This window comes from Symphalangus syndactylus, chromosome 12, assembly GCF_028878055.3.
Source record: "Symphalangus syndactylus isolate Jambi chromosome 12, NHGRI_mSymSyn1-v2.1_pri, whole genome shotgun sequence".
Classification (NCBI taxonomy): domain Eukaryota; kingdom Metazoa; phylum Chordata; class Mammalia; order Primates; family Hylobatidae; genus Symphalangus; species Symphalangus syndactylus.
In genome coordinates, this window is record NC_072441.2 from 40,198,581 (window position 1) to 40,217,293 (window position 18,713).

Sequence of the window (18,713 nt, forward strand, 5' to 3'; positions counted from 1 at the left end):
TCATATTCCAAGGATATCTAGTATACAAACATCCTTGAAAAGACAGTCTACATGGACAATGTCTTTGATTACAAGATGTGCAGAGCTGTGAGAGCACTCTCAAGAGAAGCCATTTAAAAAAACGTGTGCATGTATCTCTCCAAAATTTCATAGCTTTCCAATACAGTTTAAATGGCAAACAAAATATGAAAAAGTTATTAGCAAATGACAAATTTGATGTCTTGTCAAATAACATTTGTCATTAGAAAAATAAAACAAGTATAAGATTAATATCCTTAATACATAGTTATTATATATTAATTAGGACAAAAGACAAATATAAAAACTGAATAGGTAATTCAAAAAGGCAGAAATGTGAATAATTTATGAATACATGAGCCAATATGTTCACTAGTTATTCTTAAAAATGCTGTAGGCACTGAAGGTTCTATTAGTGAACAAAACAGACGAAATTCCCTTCCTCCATGAAGCTTACATACTGGAGGGGCAGACAGACAAAAAATAAGCAGTAAAATACATCAAACACAAAAGCAGCTAGGAATGACATGTAGGCAAAGGCCTCCTGAGAAAGAGACTTTTGAGTAAAACTGATAGGAAGTGTGTCTGTTTAAGGGAAAAAGGCAACAGCAGGAGGCCTAGCAAGTTAGGGGAACACAACAAGAAAGCCAGTGAGGTAGAAATAGAGAAAAAAAGGGGAAGAGTGGAAGGAGATGAGAGTGGAAGAAGAAGAGAGGTAATAGAAAATGAGATGGTATAATGCCTTGTAGGTATTTATGAACCAAGATATCTCTGGGGGGTTCTGAGCAGGGCAGTGACATCATCTGACTACATTTTTATAGAAACAACTCTACTGCTATACTGAATGCTGCCTGCAGGGGCCAGGGCTGAAGCAAGGAGAATGTTCAGGAGGTCATAGTAACGATGAGAGATGATGGAGGCTTGAATCAGCGTAATGACCGTGGTGCTGGTGAGAAGTGGTCCAATTTTGAATATACTTGAGGTAGATTTGATGACAGACTGGAAGCAGCGTATGAGAGAAATGATGATTTTCCATTAACTGGAATGAGGAAAACTGTAGGATTTACTATTTCGGGAAACATCAAGAGCTCCATTTTGGACATGACAACTTTGAGACACCTATTAAATATCAAAGTGGAGATGTCAACCAGGCAGCAGAATATATGTCTGGAATTCAGGGACTAGGTCTAGATTAGAGGTAAAAATTTGAAAGCCTCAAGCACATAGATGGTATGTAAAGCCACAAGAATAAATGAGATTATTTATAAAATTTGGAGAGATTTGTTTTAAAATTAGCACTTTTAATTACCTAGTATTGGAAAATGTATAGGGACTATTTTACTTATAGTAGACACATTTATGATAGGTAATTTGGAAATACAGAACAATATTAAAAATGAGTCTCTCTTTTGACCATACAATTAAATATATCTTAAGAAAACAGATAAGCAAAAAAGACTCAAAGAAACTTTGTTTTTATTTACAATAGTAAAAAAACTGGAAGTAGCTATTGGAAGTAGCATATATATTACATATAAAATAAAAAATTATATATATGCTAAAATATTAACTCCAGTTATCTTTCAGTTACGAGATTACAGGTGACTTAAATTTTTTTCCTTTTGTACTTTTCTGTTTTTCTAACTTTCTATAAGAAACAAATACAACTTTTTAACCTTCCAAATAAACTTCCTGTTGTGTCTAATAGAGGAGGTTACTCAGCCTTGGAAGCAGTATTCAGTTTATTTTTCATTTGCAACTTTAAAATCTAAAACTATTCTAAAGTAATTAAAAGTAATAAAACACAAACATCTAGGCTGCAAAAAAACTGCATTTACACTGCAAATAACATATGCCAAACTTATTTAAATGTTTTCCTTAAAAATCCAGAAAATAATGCATTAAAAATACATTTCTTAACTATTAATAGAATATGCTAAGATATAAACTTTAACTTAATGACTTTTATAGTCTATATAATTTAAAATTCATCATTTTATCAAAAACTAGTTTATAGTATCTTTCTAATCCTTTCTCTCTGAAGGATTTCAAGAAAATAAGAAAATAAACATAATGAAATTGCTTTCTCTTTCCAAATAGAGCAATTTAAGCATTCATTCAATAAATATTCATTGAGAGTTAAGTATGTCACACCTTCCCTGGGCAACCTGTATGTACACAAAGATAGGAGTTTACAAGGAGAAATTCATTGAGAAGACTCTGGGAGGAAGTAGCATTTGAGCTAAACTTTAAAGGAAAGGTAGGATTTAGATACTGAGAAAAATGGCATTCCAATGTGTAAGAATAGGAGGACTATAGGACTAGATGCAGAAAACATAAAACAATTGCAGAAAATGAGTATTCATATTTGGCTAGAGCTCAGAATAACTAGAAGACTACATTCCCTAGTCTCCTTTGCAGCTAGGTGGGGGTCATGTGCCTAAATAAGTAAAAGAATCAAGTTATATGGGAATTTTGGAAAGGCTCCTTAAAGGGGAGGAAATTTTTAAAAAGGGAGGTAGTGCATCTTTTTTTCCTGCATCTTGTTACTTGAAACTTGACTATAATGGCTGAAGCTCCAGCCTCTATTCTAGATCATGAGAATGACAGTCATGACCTAGGGATGGCAGAACAGAAAGCTAAAAAGCTAAAGAGCCACATCAGCTTTGAAGTGCCAACTCTATACTTCTTCTACATAATAAACACACGTCTCTATCTTACTTAAGCCATTTAATTTGGATTTTCTGTTATATATGGTGAAGTTGAATCTTAACTAATATAAGACTTGCTGAAATATAAAAGAAACTTCCCTAGTGTTGCTAGTGTATTTTGTTTTCTGGAATTTTCCAATACAATTTCTGGCAAACTTTACGTAACTTAAAACGTGAGACAAATCAAATTTCTAATTATAAAATATGAACAAGATTGTGTCTTGTATTTTTTCCTGTCTTCTTCCAAATTGAGACAAATCAAATTTCTAATTATAAAATATGAACAAGATTGTGTCTTGTATTTTTTCCTGTCTTCTTCCAAATTCTATCCTGGCTCTGCCACTAATCTAGTTGTATGATCTTGGCCAAGTTATTTAATCTCTCTGAGCTTCAATGTATTCATCCACAATTAAGAAAAGTATCTTTATGATAGTATTGACAAGAGAATTAGAAGTAAAAAAAGTAAAGTACTTATCAAGTGCCTCCTACATTAATAGTTAATTGATAAAATAGTAGCCATTACGGTTGCTACTCTCCAGAGTCATTTATTAAATGACTGATGTATTCCAGGCACAGTACTAGACACTAGAAGTAATGGAAGGATAAAACAATCCCTGGCCCTGATATGGATGGATGGAGAGAAGAACAGCCCTCAGAGGGAGATAAATTATACAAACAAGTAAGTATAATGAAATTCTACCTGCAATATTAATATACAGAGAATAAAACAGAGTGAAAAATGGGAAGATTAGTAATGTGCCCTATCAGAGAGAATTTCCTAGGTTTAAGGAGTCTTCTGCTGGAGAACTAACCACATTGTAAAATCTCCCTTCATTCCCAAGACCAAACTAATATAAAGGAAAAAGAATGTAAGTCAACTTAATAAAAATAACATACCAGTGGCTATCAAAGGACAAAATATTTTTAATGCTTCTGGAAAACTAATGACTGACTTATGAATCAGGAGTGGATTTAGCTAAGGAGGAAGTTCATCTATCTGTAGAATCTAGAGAGGCACAGGGCTAAGGGCAAGAGTGAGACCTGGGTTTGAAAAGGATTAATTCAAAGTCTGTGAATAGAACAGCTACTACCACTACCCTCCAACCCCTGCTCACACTCAAGGCAGAATACCTGGAACTAGGAGTTTACTTCCCAACAAAGATAAGAAAAGTCCTTCTCTAAAGAAATTGAATGAACTGTTTGGGAATGACAGAGGGATGGTGCTGGCGACCCAGAGCAAAGACGCATGTATTTTGGCATTTTTAGGAGCCACCGGTAAACGCTAGTTTCCCAACAGTTGAGAAAAGTGAAGTGAAACCAATCTAGTGGCAAGAACCATCCACATATCCATTTAGTTTTCTACTGTTTCGTTAGTCTTTTTATTGTCTCATTTGTAAATTCTTAAATGTCACCAGACTTTTGGAAAAAGAGTATCATGAGACAGATCTAAATTTTTTTATATAAAAAAAAGGAAGAAAAAAATTGGGTGGGGCGCAGTGGCTCACACCTGTAACCCCAGTACTTTAGGAGGACAAGGTGGGAGGATCGCTTGAGTCCAGGAGTTCAAAAGCCCAGGGAGCCTAGACAGCATAGTGAGATCCCACCTACACACACATACACACACAAATTGGCTATCGGCTGTGGTCCCAGCTACTTGGGAGGCTGAGATGGGAGATTGCTTAAGCCTAGGAGGTCGAGGCTGCAGTGAGTTCTGATCGTGCCACTGCACTCCAGAATCAGCAACAGAGCAAGACTCTTGTCGCAAAAAAAAAAAAAAAAAAAAAAGTGCCAGTTGGAAACAATAAATTGAAATGCTGAAAAAAAAAAAAAAGAAAAAATTCTTATAGGTATTTTCAGATATTTGATGATAGGAACACTTGGGGAATACTTTTTAAAATTCTTGAAAATTAAACTTTTAAACAAAGGATTATAAGATAAAAACCAAATAAATCTGCCCCCAAAATTGAACAAAACCCAGAAATTGAAGACAGAGTATCAATCTAGGAGGTCCAACAAATCAACAATACAATCGGCAGTACACCCAGACAGAGAGACTGGAGAAAATGGAAAGGGGCAGGAGAGAGCATTACCAAAGAAATAATACAACAGAATTTTCCAGAGGTAAAGGACATGAATCTTTGGATTTACAAGGTCTACAAAGTACTTAGCACAAAGGACTGGAAGACACAACTAAATGTGTATGAAGTTTCAAAACACCAAGAATAAGGGGAATTTCTTGAAAATTTCAAGAAAAATAAAAAATGTCACTACAGAGGAATAAGTATCAGACTGGTGGCAGATTTTCTCTACTAGCAACTCTGACTTATGGAAGACCATGGAGCAAAGCCTTCAAAGTTCTCAGTAAAAATTACTTTCAAGCTAGGTTGCTATACCCAGCTGAAACCATTGATCATAATGAGGACAGAATAAAGGCATTTTTAGACATGTAAGACCATTTTAATGTTTACTTCTAATTTTCTCTTCCTTAAGGGCATATTATTTGCAGATATATTCCAGTTAAAGGAACAGGAAACACAATGTGGGTTCAAGGAAACAGTGGAACCAGGGTAGCAGTCAAGAAAATTCCAGCATGGCATCTGGGCAGCAGGCCTAGAGATCAACCCATTCAGATTGAAACAAGAAGACAGAAGGCCCCAAGTAGAAGAAATCTGGGGAAAATAGGTTCTTCAGAGAATAGAGATAGGATGAAGAATTTCAAGAAGGGAAAACAAAACAACAACAACAAAAACAAGACAATGATAAGGGCAAAGAGTAAAACAAGCAGGGTTTTTGGAAACTCCAGGAAAAATTTAAAAGTTGTACAAGAAAAAAAATTTATAAACATATTACTTGACTGTGTAGTGAAAGAACAATTATAAGTCATTGCTATTAATGTTTAGAATCAATCTGTAAAAAGAGCACTTCAGGTTACATAACAAATTGTCAATTTAACAACACTGGCAAAGTGAACATGCAGAGAACAGACAGAGAACAGGTAGTTGGAAAATATCCTTATTTTCCAAACAAAAGGTGAAGATATATAATCTGTCCTATGTTTCACATTTCTGTCAAGTGAACCTCATCTTACAGTATTGGTAAGTAGGGGAATGATGTATAACAAAGAAGTAACTTCTGCTCAGATGCAATTTTTTCTAGCTCATTAATTGTCTGAACCATGTAAAAAACATCAGCTGAATACAAAGTGCACAAACACAGCTGAACATGGCAAGCCACAGAGGTACACAGCACTCTACATAAAGCCCATATACTCCATGTTCCTCCTCCTCTTTCTTCTCTTTGGTCATGAGCCCTATCTTGGAAGTGCTTATTGTATATTGCCCTTATGTTCATATCTTATGTCCATAAAATCCTTAACTCTTTTAGCTTCCTGTATCAAACTACCTTCACTTATTTTTTTGAAAGCATAAAGTTATATGTTTGTTGTAGTATTTACTAGGAATTTAACATGTCTTTTAGTTGTATTATATTTATATTATCAATTATGTTGGTGCTCTACTAATTAGAAGGTTAATATAATCGACTAAATTTGATAAACCAAGGAATAGTATAATATATAATTTACAGATATGCAGATAACCATCGAAAGAATAAAAATAGAAATTGTTTAGAAATTTAAAACTAGCTCCTCAAAGAGTTACAAATTAAAACCATAGATAACATTTTTACCTGCCAAATTAGCAAACACTACAAATAAAAAAAACATTTTATTTCCTGTGCTGATGAGGTATAGAAAACTAATGGCAGTATGGGTAATAAAATACCTTTTCAGAAGAAATGTAGCAAAGCATATCAAGAACATTCAAAATGTTCATATGCTTTGACTCAGTAATTCTACATGGGAATCTAAGCTAAAGACAATACAACAAAAAGTTTATGTATGAAAATGTTCATCACAGCATTATTATTATTAAATGTTAAAAACATTGGGAATAACCTGAATGTCCAACAAATAGGGAATCACCTAACACTTCTACGTTGAATATATATTACAGAGTAATTTAAAAGGATGCTTATGAAGAGTTTATATGTTATATACATGTTTCCATTTTAAAGTGAACAAAGCAAGACATTATTTTAATAACAACTATGAAAAAACAGAAATATTACAAAATACAGTTATCTCCAAGGAATGTGGGATCAATGATCACTCTGTTCTTTTCTTTCTATATTTCTATAGTTTCCACTTTTACTGTAATGAGTATATATTCTTCACTCAAAAGATAATACTGAATAAATTGTCAGAAGTTGGAGGAACTATGTTCACTGAATAACTGAACTTCTTTTATTAAGAAAACATGAGAAGTTCATATTGCTTGAAGAACCATAAAGGACTTACAAAATTTCTTGAAGGAAAAAATTCTAATTCAGAATATCATAATGTCGCTGCTAAAAAAAAAATGGTATTAAGGTACATTGCAATTTTGATTTTTTAAAATCTTTCCTAACAAAAAGTAGCCGAAATAACTGTATTACTAAATACATTAAAGGTGAGAAAAGAAGACCTTGCTACTTCCTATAATGTATATCACTTAGATTCCTATTTCCTCCACTCACTCTGAATGACCACAGCCAACAGGACTGGCTATTTCAAGTCCTGCACTTGAAACTAATCGAGTCTTTCCACCCGGAACAAAACAGACTTGAGATTTGTGAGCCTGGCTTTGTCCCATTGGCCTAAAGGAGACTGAAACTCAACATCAAGATGAGAAAAGTTACAACTTTATAAACCCACAAAGGGAAAGAATCTTTTTGGCTTGGGCAATCTGTTGCCTTCTGTAATATATAATAAACAAGCTTTCATTACTATACACTGTACTGCATAACACTATGTATCTCCCACAAAGACAGATCGGTACGTAGCAAACAGATTGGCTCCTGGGAAAATATGCTAAGACCTACAATGGATAAAATTCTCCTTTCAGCAACGACATTTTAGACATATAGTGAAAGAAGGGTTTAGAAAGGGTAAAAGAGATATGGATGTATCTCCAGTTTCCATCAGAAAAATAATCTTTTAAAATAACAATTCAGAAGCCTAAAGCCTGGAATGCTATCATTTTATTAAAATAATTTCCATTGGTGATGATTTTTAAATTGTGTATATTTTTTCTCATAAACATACTCATTTTTAAAAACCCACTGCAAGTTTTATATAATGCATAATTTTAAACAGCCAGTAATTATGTTTCCAAGAAACAAGTGCATTTCTAATGCAAAACAAACAAACAAAAACAAACCTTAAATCAAGAAAAAAAAAAGCCTTAGACCTTCACTTCTCTTTTAACATTAAAGATCTTTTCTCTCAAGGACCACAAAATATATCTGCAATATCTCTTAGGAATTTAACATGTCTTAAGGACATCTTAATACACAGAATAAATGTATTATCATTTAGTTAATTCTAAATACAGTGATAGAATTAAACTGTTATAAATACAACAAAACAATGTTAGATGCTTATTTGACAAGTTTCTCTAAAATGTACTCTATGCTACTAATATATTATTTATCCTGTGCACATAAACTTTATTTCATGGTTTAAAAAGGTTCTTTTCTGTCTTCTATTTTCTGTCCTCTAAAAGTATTATTATGGAAGTGAAAATCATGCCATCATCTTTCAAGTTCCATCTGGTTGTATGTATCTCTGGTTGACTGGGAACTCAAGTATCTTTTTTTCTCAGAAAATTTAAAAGCTTCTGCCCTGTCTGTCCTCTGGTACCTATGGAAAGCAATTACCCCTTGGAGATGAGTAAGTTGGAAAATTCTTTCTGGTTATGAAGCAGCCAAAAACATACTTTCTGGTTTCAAACAGACCAGGCCTGACGTTATATCCTATTGTAACCATGACACCTAGAAATAATCTTATGTACTAAAGTTAATGTAATTTGGGTGATTCACTTAACTGCAAAAAATGCATAGTAGTTTATTTTAAAAGTTGAGGCAAAGAGACAGTCAACTTCATAAATATTATTTTGTACTGCTGAAAACATAATATCCTGACAAGCATAGACGACAAAATTATACAAGAGCACTGCTCTAAACATACTCTTTCTTCAAGCTATTTCTACTAAGTAGATTATGGTCATTATACAATACACGCCTGCACAAACACTCATACATAGTACCTTTAATTTTGTATTCTCAAGATTCAGAGTTTCATTTTCATATTCAATTGAATGAACTTTTCTAAGAATTTCTTCACATGAATTTTTTCCATGGTCTTCCATTTTCTTCAGATCTTCCAAAAGATTAATGATTTGCCTTTATAAAATCAATGACACATTTTATAAAAGTCACAAAAATTTTTATTCAAATAACACATTTTAAGTGTGTTTCTGAAATCACTTTGGCAGGGTGCATTGTTTCAAATAGGGAATAACAAAAAATAAATAGAACTCATAGAACAAGAAAAATAGGAAGAAGTAATCTAAAAGGGTACAACCAAAGTAACTCTGATTAGAAACAATTACCCACTGATGACACCAACAAAAAATTATACAACATGCTCTTTGCTGTTCAATAAAACTTCTAAACTATTATCCACAAGTATGCACATCTCTCTCTTCCTCTCATTCATACCCATGCACACATATATACACAATTTTAGGGACAAGGTTAAAGAAAAGAATTAAGTGAGGCAATAAAACTAAACTTTAGAAATGAATTATATATGGTAGTTTTCAATGACAAAACTGAAGACACAGAAAACATTTAAAATCAAATATTCAGGGTTCATTATAGTGTTATCAGTAATACATTTCAAATAATAAAATATATGTATTTTTATTTTTCATTTTCTTTGTTATGCATTTAAGTCACTTTAATTAAGGAACAATAATTTTTAGGATTTTCAAAGCAGTTATTATAAACTTTTAAATATATTTTTACACGTTCTTGTTTAAAAGAAAAACATCACCTCCATTTAAGTAAATATTAACATTTACTACAAATAATAGATGGCATACTGAAATACTGAATGATAATCTACAACTTTAAAATTTTAAAATGTGGGCCAGGCGTGGTGGCTCACGCCTGTAATCCCAGCACTTTGGGAGGCTGAGGTGGACGGATCACAAGGTCAGGAGATCAAGACCATCGTGACCAACATGGTGAAACCCTGTCTCTACTAAAAATACAAAAAAAAAAAAAAAAAAAAAAAAAAAAAAAAAACAGCTGTGCATGGTGGTGCATGCCTGTAGTCCCAGCTACTAGGGAGGCTGAAACAGGAGAATCGCTTGAACCCAGGAGGTGGAGGTTGTAGTGAGCTGAGATCGCACCACTGCACTCCAGCCTGGGCAACAAAGTGAGACTCCATCTCAAAAAAAAAAAAAATTTCAAAATGTGAACACCAATTCACTTTTAATGAGCAATCATTTTAATTATTTTTAATAGTAGAGTAAGAAAACTTTATAGAATTATAAATAGCAAAAATATCAAATCATATAAGTAGCACCTTTACCATATGTAATCTAAAAAAATAAAAATACAAACAACTCAAAGAATTTTTTTAAAAGTGAAAACTCTTACTAAATAATAAAAGATTGTAAATTTTTTCTTACTTTTTCATTGTTTCAATCTGTACTTCCAATTCAGTTTTTTCTATTACAATTTTCTCATAATGACTTTTCCAGGCATTGGAAGCTGAAATTGTTTCAGACAACTTGGCTTCCTAAAAAATACATAGAAGTATTCATACTATAATTTTAAAACATTTTTGTTTTGTTCAGATCTCTAAACACAAATACATTATAAACAGGGAAGCAATCTTCCAAAAAGTATGGAACTTCAAATATAGAAAACTGTACATGCATGTTTATAACAGTGCAATTCATAATTGCAAAAATATGGAACCAGCCTAAATGCCCATCAACCAATGAGTGGATAAAGAAAATATGGTATATATCCATCATGGAATACTACTCAGCCATTAAAAGGAACATTTGCAGCAACCCAGATGAAGTTGGAGACCACCATTCTAAGTAACTCAGGAATGGAAAACCAAATATTGTATGTTCTCACTCATAAGTGGGAGCTAACCTATGAAAATGCAAAAGCATAAGATTGATATAAAGGACTTTAGGAACTGGGGGGAAGGGAGGGAGGGAGGTGAGGGGTAAAAGACTACACATTGGGTACAGTGTACAATGCTCGGGTGATAGGTACACCAAAATGTCAGAAATAACCACTAAAGAGGTTGTCCAGGTAACCAGAAACAACCTGTCCCCCAAAAACTATTGAAATAAATAAAGTCACTGTACAACTTTGAATAGAAAAATTTTAAAGCAAATATCTATATTGCTATTATTTTATATACACATAGTGGAAGTTTCAACTTAACATTTTAAAAGATGTTGCAACTATTTTTAAACAATATTTCACAATTAAGATAATTTCTTTTCTTTTTACTGAACTTTCCATTTTACTTTTTTTTTTTTTTTTTTGCCCTGGCTGAAGTGCAGTGGCATGGTCATGATGGTTCACTGCAGCCTCCAACTCCTGATTGCAAGGGATCCTCCTGCCTTAGCCTCCCTAGTAGCTAGGGCTACAAATGTGTGCCACCACAGCCACCATATATATACACACACACATATATAAAATATATCTGGATACATATGTATATACTATATATACATCTATTATACATATATATTGATATATATAACTACCCTATATATATGGTGTATATATTATATATATATATATAGTAGAGACAGCATCTTGCTATGTTGCCCAGGCTGGTCTTGAATTAATTTCATGCTCTATATACAGAAGATGGTAACAACCACATAAGCATCAGAGGAGAAAGCCCCTGTGATATACACAGAAACTACCCCCAATTCCACAGCTCCATAACATTTAGTGATGTACCTTACTTATCTTTGCTATAATGATGCCAAGATCTATTTTGTAGAGGTCACCCCATCAGCCTTCAAACACTGCTACTGTCCACAAAGAGATACAAGTGGTAGTAGTGACTTATTCATTTTGAATGTGAACTCCCATGAGGTAGGGATTTTTATATGCTTTTGTTCATGGCTATATTTCTAGGGCCTTGATAGTGCCTGGAGCACAGCAAACACGCAATAAATAGCTCAAAATAATTCTCTGCAGGTCCACCTAAAGAGCTGTAGCCACTATGCCTCCTATCTACATTCTACATAAAAACACACTGGAAGGCCACAATGCCAGTAATTACAAATCAAAAAGCTTAGAAACAGTAATGACAACAATTAACATTTATTGGGTACTTCTTTCTTTCATCATTCATCCATTTACTGAGCAAGTATTTACTGAGCATGTAGTACGCACAACACTTTTTTGTTTAAATATTTTCACAGTAATATTTTTGATATATTGGAGACTAGTATTGCTTTCATATGTTGTATAAAATAAGCTTTAATATAAATTATGAAGTGTAAGTTTATAATATAAATTAAGATATTTAGAAGTTTTATCAGTAAGAAAAGAATTTATGTGTTAGCAATATAATTATTACCTACTTCATCAGTATGGCATTCCTAGATGTTGAAACTAGTCAGTGATGGAATCACCTTCCTAGAGATTTTTTGAGTTGGCCTACCTTTTCTCTTTGCTTTAGAGAAATGGCACATCTAAGCCACGAGAAGAAAAATTAGGATCTGTCTAATTTTCAAAGAAGGAAATGGGTTAATTCTTCAGTGTGCAGAATTATAGAGCATTTAACATCCTGGCCCCTAGGTACTAAAAGTCAGAATCAGTTGTCTCTAGTACTTTCCAAATCCCCGTTTCTTCTTTCATCTCTCCTTATAACATGCAGATAAAGCAAAATCCCCCTTTTCACCTTTCCTTCCACTGCATTGAAACCGCATCTGAATTAGTAACTAGTGACCTAATTACCAAAGACCACAGACCTTTACAAATCCTCCTTGTCCTTGATCTCCCTCTGTAGTACTTGGCAAAATTTATGCATTGTGTAGATATGTGATAACATTTTGTTAAACTATTATTTAGCTCTTATTGCTGAACTGTTCATATTTTAGACTTAAGGTACTATTTTAAATAATGGTACCCTTACCTTAGGTGAATAGGATAGCAAGCTCCTGCCTTCTGAGACTTATATTCAAGTAGAAGGAAACAGTTAAAAATAAAACAAAACACAACAGCAGTGATAAATGAAAAAATAAATGATACAGTTTCAGATTATAGTGAATGCTATGAAAAAAATTAAGACATTGATATGATTGTTTTAGGACTACTTCAAAAGGAATGGTCAAGAAAGGCCTCTCTGAAGAGATGTCAATTGAAAAGATACCTGAGTGATTAAAAAAGAAAGAGCTATTGTGAGCCAGGGAAGAACATTAAAGCCAGATGCAGCAACAAACAAGAAAAACAACAAAACAAAGAAAAAAACTTCATGCATTATAGGAACAGAAAGAAGGACAGTGCAAAAATATATTTTCTCATTTATCTCTCCCTACAAATACATGAGCTAGGGAGTATTATGATCCCCTATTTTATATATGAGGAAATTGAAGCTTAAAGAGGTTAAGTTCCTTATTCCAAGTCACAAGGTTAACAAAATACTATTTTGTTTGCAATAAGCTTTTTACACAAGTCTGTTTTCATTTCTAAAAGCCTCTAATAATTCTATAAGCCTTAACATAAGTTCTTAAGAGATAGGATACCAGTGAGACTTTTTAAAAAAAATTATTAATTAGTAATTGAATAAATACAATTTATCAAAAACAACAAAGCACTAAGGCCATTTTCAAATGTGTACTATACCAAAGATATATTTTACATAGTGTGTTTATGTCAGCACATGGTTTTAAATGTATTACATAGATTAAATGAGGTTAATTACTGAATAAAGTCATAGGGTGTAATAACATAAATCAGCATTTCTCAAACTAGCGTTCCTCAGAACCAGTTCCAGGAGTCGCTTTGTGTGTAAAAGAATAGCTCTGTGGTTAAAAAAGTGTGGGAAACTCTTAGTTCAATACCCTTCATTCCACTGTTTCTGAAAGCCTTCTCAGAACCTTTAATTTGCTAACATAGAACACAATGTCCCAAGGGGAAATGTGTATGAAGTATTACCCTTAGTTAGTTGGCCAATAGAACCTTTTTTTGTGTGTGGGGGGGGGACACACTTAATATTTCCTTTAAGTAAAGTTCCCAAGGAAATGCTGATATATTTCAATATGAAAATTTGACATTTTATGTAATATTTCAAAATAAAAGATTAAAGCAAAAAGTGTAAGTTTTTTCCGGTATTAACAGCATTAAGAATAAAATTACTACATTAAGCATCATGATATTAATTATATAAACTAAGCACATAATATATCTTTTAATTTTAAAAAGAATGCATTTACATACCTGATCTCTAATTTGGGAAGTAAGCTTTTCAATAGCTCCTGTAAAATGGTCAAGCCTTTGTTTGTAAACTTTAGATGCCTTTTTTAAAGCTATAGTTTTTTGCCTACTTGCTTCTTTCATCACTACAGCCTCATTCTTATTCATTGTCAATTGCAGGTTCCACTTGGCTATCTTGGTTTGTAAGCTCTAAAAAAAAAAAATTAGCAACAATTAAATTATTTCAGAACTCCAATGTTTATGTAAACACTGTAAAAATATGTACATAACTGATATGGTTTGTGTATTACTCCATTCTCACACTGCCATAAAGAAATACCCTAGACTGAGTAATTTATAAAGGAAAGAAGTTTAATTGACTCACAGTTCCACATGGCTGGGAAGATCTCAGGAAACTTACAATCATGGTAGAAGGCAAAGAGGACAAAAGGACCTTCTTCACATGGTGGCAGGAGAGAGAAGAGTGAGGAGCAAAGGGGGAAGAGCCCCTTATAAAACCATCAGGTCTCACGAGAACTCACTCACTATCATGAGAACAGCATGGGGAAAACCACCCCCATGATCCAATCACCTCCCACCAGGTCTCTCCCTAGACATGTGGAGATTATAAGGATTACAATTCAAAATGAGATTTGGGTGGGGACACAGCCAAACCATAGCATTCTGCCCCTTGCCCCTCCTAAATTTCATGTCCTCACATTTCAAAACACAATTATGCCTTTCCAACAGTCCTTCAAAGTCTTAATTCATTCCAGCATTAACCCAAAAGCCCAAGTCTAAAGTCTCATCTGAGACAAGGCAAGTCCCTTCTGCCTAGGAGCCTGCAAAATAAAAAGCAAGTTAATTACTTCCAAGAAACAATGGGGCACAGGTATTAGGTAAATGTTCCCATTTCAAATGAAAGAAATTGGCCAAAAAAAAGGGGGGGCTACATGACGCATGCAAGTCCAAAATCCAGCAGTGTAGTCATTAAATCTTAAATCTCCTAAATAATCTCCCTTGACTCCATGTTTCATATCTAGGTCATGCTGATGCAAGGAGTGGGCTCCCATGGTCTTTGGCAGCTCCAGCCCCATGGCCTGCAGGGTACAGTCCCCTTCCTAGCTGCTTTCCCAGGCTGGCATTGACTATCTGTGGCTCTTCCAGGCACATGGTGCAAGCTGTCGGTGGATCTACCATTCTGGGGTCTGGAGGACTGTGGCCCTCTTCTCACAGCTCTACTAGGCAGTGCTCCAATGGGGATTCTATGTGGGGTCTCCAATCCCATATTTCTCTTCCACACTGCCCCAGCAGAGGTTCCCCATAAGGGCTCCACCCCCAGAGCAAACTTCTGCCTGGACATCCAGGTACTTCCACACAACCCCTGAAATCTAGGCAGAGGTTCCCAAGCCTCAATTCTTGACTTGTGTGCATCTGCAGGCCCAACACCACATGGAAGTCACCAAGGCTTGGGGCATCAACCCTCTGAAGAAATGGCCTGAGCTATGCATTGGCCCCTTTTAGCCACAACTAGAATGCAGGGCACCAAGTCCCAAGACTGTACAAAGCAGCAAGGCTCTGGGCCCAGCCCATAAAACCACTTTTTCCTCCTAGGCCTCTGGGCCTATGATGGGAGGGACTGCCATGAAGACCTCTGACATGCCCCAGAAACATTTTCCCCATTAATATTTGGCTTCTCATTATTTATGCCAATTTCTGCAAACTGCTTGAATTTCTCCCCAGGAAATGGGTGTTTCTTTTCTATCGCATGGTCAGGCTGCAAATTTTCCAAACTTTTATGGTCTGTTTCCCTTTTAAACGTATGTTCCAATTTCAAACCATCTCTCTGTGAATGCATAAAAGTGAAAGCTTTCAGAATCAACCAGGTCATATCTTGAATGTTTTTCTGCTTAGAAATTTCTTCTACCAGATACCCTAAATCATCTCTCTCAAGTTCAAAGTTCACAGATCTCTAGGGCAGGGGCAAAATACCGTCAGTCTCTTTGCTAAAGCATAGCAAGAGTAACCTTTATTCCAGTTCCCAAGAAGTTCCTCATCTCTGTCTGAGACTACCTCAGCCAGGACTTCATTGTCCATATCACTATCAGCATTTTGCTCAACACCATTCAACAAGCCTCTAGGAAGTTCCAAGCTTCCCCACATCTTCCTGTCTTCTTCTGAGCTGTCCAAACTGTTCTAATCTCTGCCCATTACTTAGTTCCAAAGTCACTTCCACATTTTCAGGTATCTTTATAGCAATACCCCACTCTCTGCAGTAGCAATTAACTGTATTAGTCCATTCTCATGCTGCTATAAAGAAATACCTGAGACTGGGTGATTTACAAAGGGACAAGTTTTAATTGACTCACAGTTCCACATGGCTAGGGAGGCCTCAGGAAACTTCAATCATGGCAGAAGGTGACGGGGAAGCAGGGAACTTCTTCATGTGGCAGCAGGAAGGAAAAGAGTGAAGAGCCAAGGGGCAAAGCCCCTTATAAAACCATCAGATCTCACTCACTATCATGAGAACAGGATGGGGGACCCACCCCCATGATCCAATCACCTCCCACCAGATCTCTCCCTAGACACATGGGGATTCTGAAGATTACAATTCAAGATGAGATTTGGGTGGGGACACAGCCAAACTATATCCTTTAGGATCTGTGTCCCTACCCAAATTTCATGTCAAACTGTAACCCCCCGTGTTGGAGCTGGGGCCTGGTGGGAGGTGGTTGGATCATGGGGGTTGTTTCTTATGAATGGTTTACAGCATCTTCTTGGTGCTGTTCTCCTGATAGTGAGTGAGTTCTTGCGAAATCAGGTTGTTTAAAAGTGTGCAGCACCTCCCTACTTGCTCTCTCTCTTGCTTCTGCTCCCACCATGTGAGATGCCTCACTCCCCGCTTGTCTTCCACCATAATTGTAAGTTTCCTGAGGCCTCCCCAGAAGCTGAGCAGATGCTAGAATCATGCTTCCTATACAGCCTGTGGAACTGTGGGCCAATTAAACTTCTTTTCTTTATAAACTATGCAGTCTCAGGTATTTCTTTATAACAATGTTAAAGTGGCCTAATACAATAATCCTCTACACATTGGGGACCAATGCTTCTCTATAACCTGTTAAAGGATGCAAATTTAAAACATATAATCCTATATCAAACTAATGCTCCCATTATTAAAGATACTAATATTAGTGATTACAGTACAAACACTAACTTCCTTAAAACTTCTGTGATTAACTCAAATAGTTTTTTAGTTCACATCTAGAACATTATACATCATACTACTTTTAAAAACTAGTTTAAAAAAACATAATTGAGCTAAAAACAATCCAAATATGTACCAATGTTCAAAGGAATTGGTAGCTCCCCAAATATATTAGGACTCTTCACTTTGAAAGATAAAATCTTAAAGATATGATTATAATCTTTAAGAAGGCTATAGATGAGATAAACAGATTTATTTACCAAATTTTAATTTACTAGAATTAGGGGGCATGCCCTGACACTAGAGTTACATTAAAGATAATAAAATACTTCTTTACCCAATAAAGTAAATTTATGGAAGTCATTATTCCAAGACCAAACACAGGTTTAGATAAATTAATGACTATAAGAGTCATAAGATTAGTATTATTGAGGACATGTTTCTATCATTAAATGTGATTGTAACTAATTGGCATGACTATCTCTTTGGCATACCTCTTCGTGACATGATGAGAGACAGAATATTAGGCTGGCTAGATGACGGATGTGATTTAATGTGATAACTCAAATGCTTTTATTTCAAATTATTTTAAGACTGTGTATTTAAAGTATTTGAGTATTAAGTATCTATTAATTTAAAGACTTATGATTTTAATGTTTTTACATTTTTGAAACCTGTGTAATATTGAAATGAATGTGAAATTATTACAGAATTTTTTTTTTTTTTTTTTTTTTTTTTTGAGACAGAGTCTCGCTCTGTCACCCAGGCTGGAGTGCAGTGGCGCAATCTCAGCTCACTGCAAGCTCCGCCTCCCGGGTTCACGCTATTCTCCTGCCTCAGCCTCTCCGAGTAGCTGGGACTACAGGCGCCTGCCACCACGCCCGGCTAATTTTTTTGTATTTTTAGTAGAGACGGGGTTTCACCGTGGTCTCGATCTCCTGACCTCGTGATCCGCCCGCCTCGGCCTCCCAAAGTGCTGGGATTACAAGCGTGAGCCACCGCGCCCGGCCGAAATTATTACAGAATTTAAGTTTTAGTCTTCCATTCCTTAGACAGCCATTTTAATTTTTAAAAATTGCAAAGGAGTCACAGTAAAAGCTAAACCTAGGACTTTTCAACTTAACTCTACAATCATCAAAATCTAAGCTTCTTAACTGCCTCTAAAATTGAGATTAAGAAGTATATATTAAGATTTAGATTTGATTTCTTTGAAGAGTGACTAAATAAACTAAGAGAAGGAGCAATACATTCTTAAATTGTTTTTAAAAAACAAAATCTCATAAAACATAAGTAGCTGGGGAAAAACAGCAGTACAGTAAGTCGACATAAGACAAAGGAACATCCCACAGGAAACACTGCTGTCATTCCTCTAAAAGTCCACACGGTGTCATCATCACACCATGAATAGTTGCTGTCTTAGGTTA

At 34.9% G+C, this 18,713-nt stretch overlaps 1 protein-coding gene across 40 annotated transcripts in view; it reads right to left on the reverse strand.

The window, feature by feature from the left end:
* The window catches only part of ODF2L (outer dense fiber of sperm tails 2 like), a 48,152-nt gene that overhangs the window by 13,634 nt on the left and 15,805 nt on the right, over window positions 1-18,713 (reverse strand). For 38 of the 40 annotated variants that reach the window (XM_063624295.1, XM_063624291.1, XM_063624276.1 and 35 more), the window contains 3 exons: window positions 14,109-14,294; window positions 10,310-10,419; window positions 8,876-9,011 (listed from right to left, as the gene is read on the reverse strand). In XM_063624295.1, coding sequence (XP_063480365.1) covers window positions 8,876-9,011; window positions 10,310-10,419; window positions 14,109-14,294 — 432 coding nt within the window. Of the gene's footprint in view, window positions 1-6,511; window positions 6,599-8,875; window positions 9,012-10,309; window positions 10,420-14,108; window positions 14,295-18,713 lie in introns of all 40 variants that reach the window. The other 2 variants (XM_063624280.1, XM_063624278.1) reach the window with 1 other exon arrangement.